The sequence below is a fragment of the Sphaeroforma arctica genome (genome assembly GCF_001186125.1).
Source record: "Sphaeroforma arctica JP610 unplaced genomic scaffold supercont1.5834, whole genome shotgun sequence".
In the NCBI taxonomy this organism is placed as follows: Eukaryota; class Ichthyosporea; order Ichthyophonida; genus Sphaeroforma; species Sphaeroforma arctica.
In genome coordinates, this window is record NW_014034724.1 from 1 (window position 1) to 981 (window position 981).

The window sequence follows — 981 nt, forward strand, 5'->3', positions numbered from 1 at the left end:
TATATGTAGATAGATATATATATATATATATGTAGATATATATTTATGTCCGATTTTAGTAATTTAGTATGAGTGTATACTTGTACAGAGTGCCCATCCCTACCTAGCTTCCTCATCCTGGTAGTAGTTTGCGAAGAGAGTGTGTGTGGCTCTGTGTGATGCTGGACTGTCCTCTACACTGACGATGTTTGTAAACCCTAGGGCCAATGCGATGAAGGCAAGCGTAGACCCATCACTGACAGACAGGCACAACTGATCCTTTCTATTGTGTATCTGCCAATCATGATATATATATATGTAGTATATTAATGGGTAGAAAGTGGGGGGGTTTATTCGTGATATATATATAGTATATAAATGGGTAGAAAGTGGGGGGGTTTATTCGTAATGTATATATAGTATATTAATGGTTAAAAAGGGGGGGTTCATTCGTGATGTATATATAGTATATTAATGGGTAAAAAGTGGGAGAGCATAGGAGGAGTTCGATGATTTGGTGAGAGTGTGCAAGTCCGTTATACCCAATCAATGCGAAGCAAATTCTATAGATGGCCAATCATCTTGACTATATGGTGCAACCCAACACAACAGCACAACACACCCATAGCCTTTTAATGGCCGCTCGGCCCTGTGTTGATTTAGGGTTTAGGGTTTAGGGTTTTAGAGATTCGCGGTTCAGGGTTTTTAGGTGTTTAGAGTTTAGTTTATGAGGAACGCCATGAAATGAAAATGTTCATTGCTGGACTGGAGCGCTGGGCCACTCCTGACGACAAACCAGCATGTGGTGTACGTAATAGCTTCATCACTTCTATCAACTATCAACCACACACATGGTACAGTGCACGCCCCCACAAACAGCACAACCACCACACACACACACACACACACACACACACACACACACACAGAGAGAGAGAGACACATACACACAGAGACACACATAAACAACCCATGCCCGTTGTTCTGCACGCGTGACTTACC

The 981-nt window shown here is 42.0% G+C and overlaps 1 protein-coding gene across 1 annotated transcript; it reads right to left on the bottom strand.

Moving 5' to 3' along the window:
• Positions 1–99: 99 nt before the first annotated feature.
• Positions 100–273, bottom strand: SARC_15257 (hypothetical protein; the record flags this gene model as incomplete). Its single annotated transcript, XM_014290618.1, has 1 exon — positions 100–273. A coding segment is annotated over one exon (174 nt), but the record flags the coding sequence as incomplete, so codon positions are not given.
• Positions 274–981: the final 708 nt, after the last annotated feature.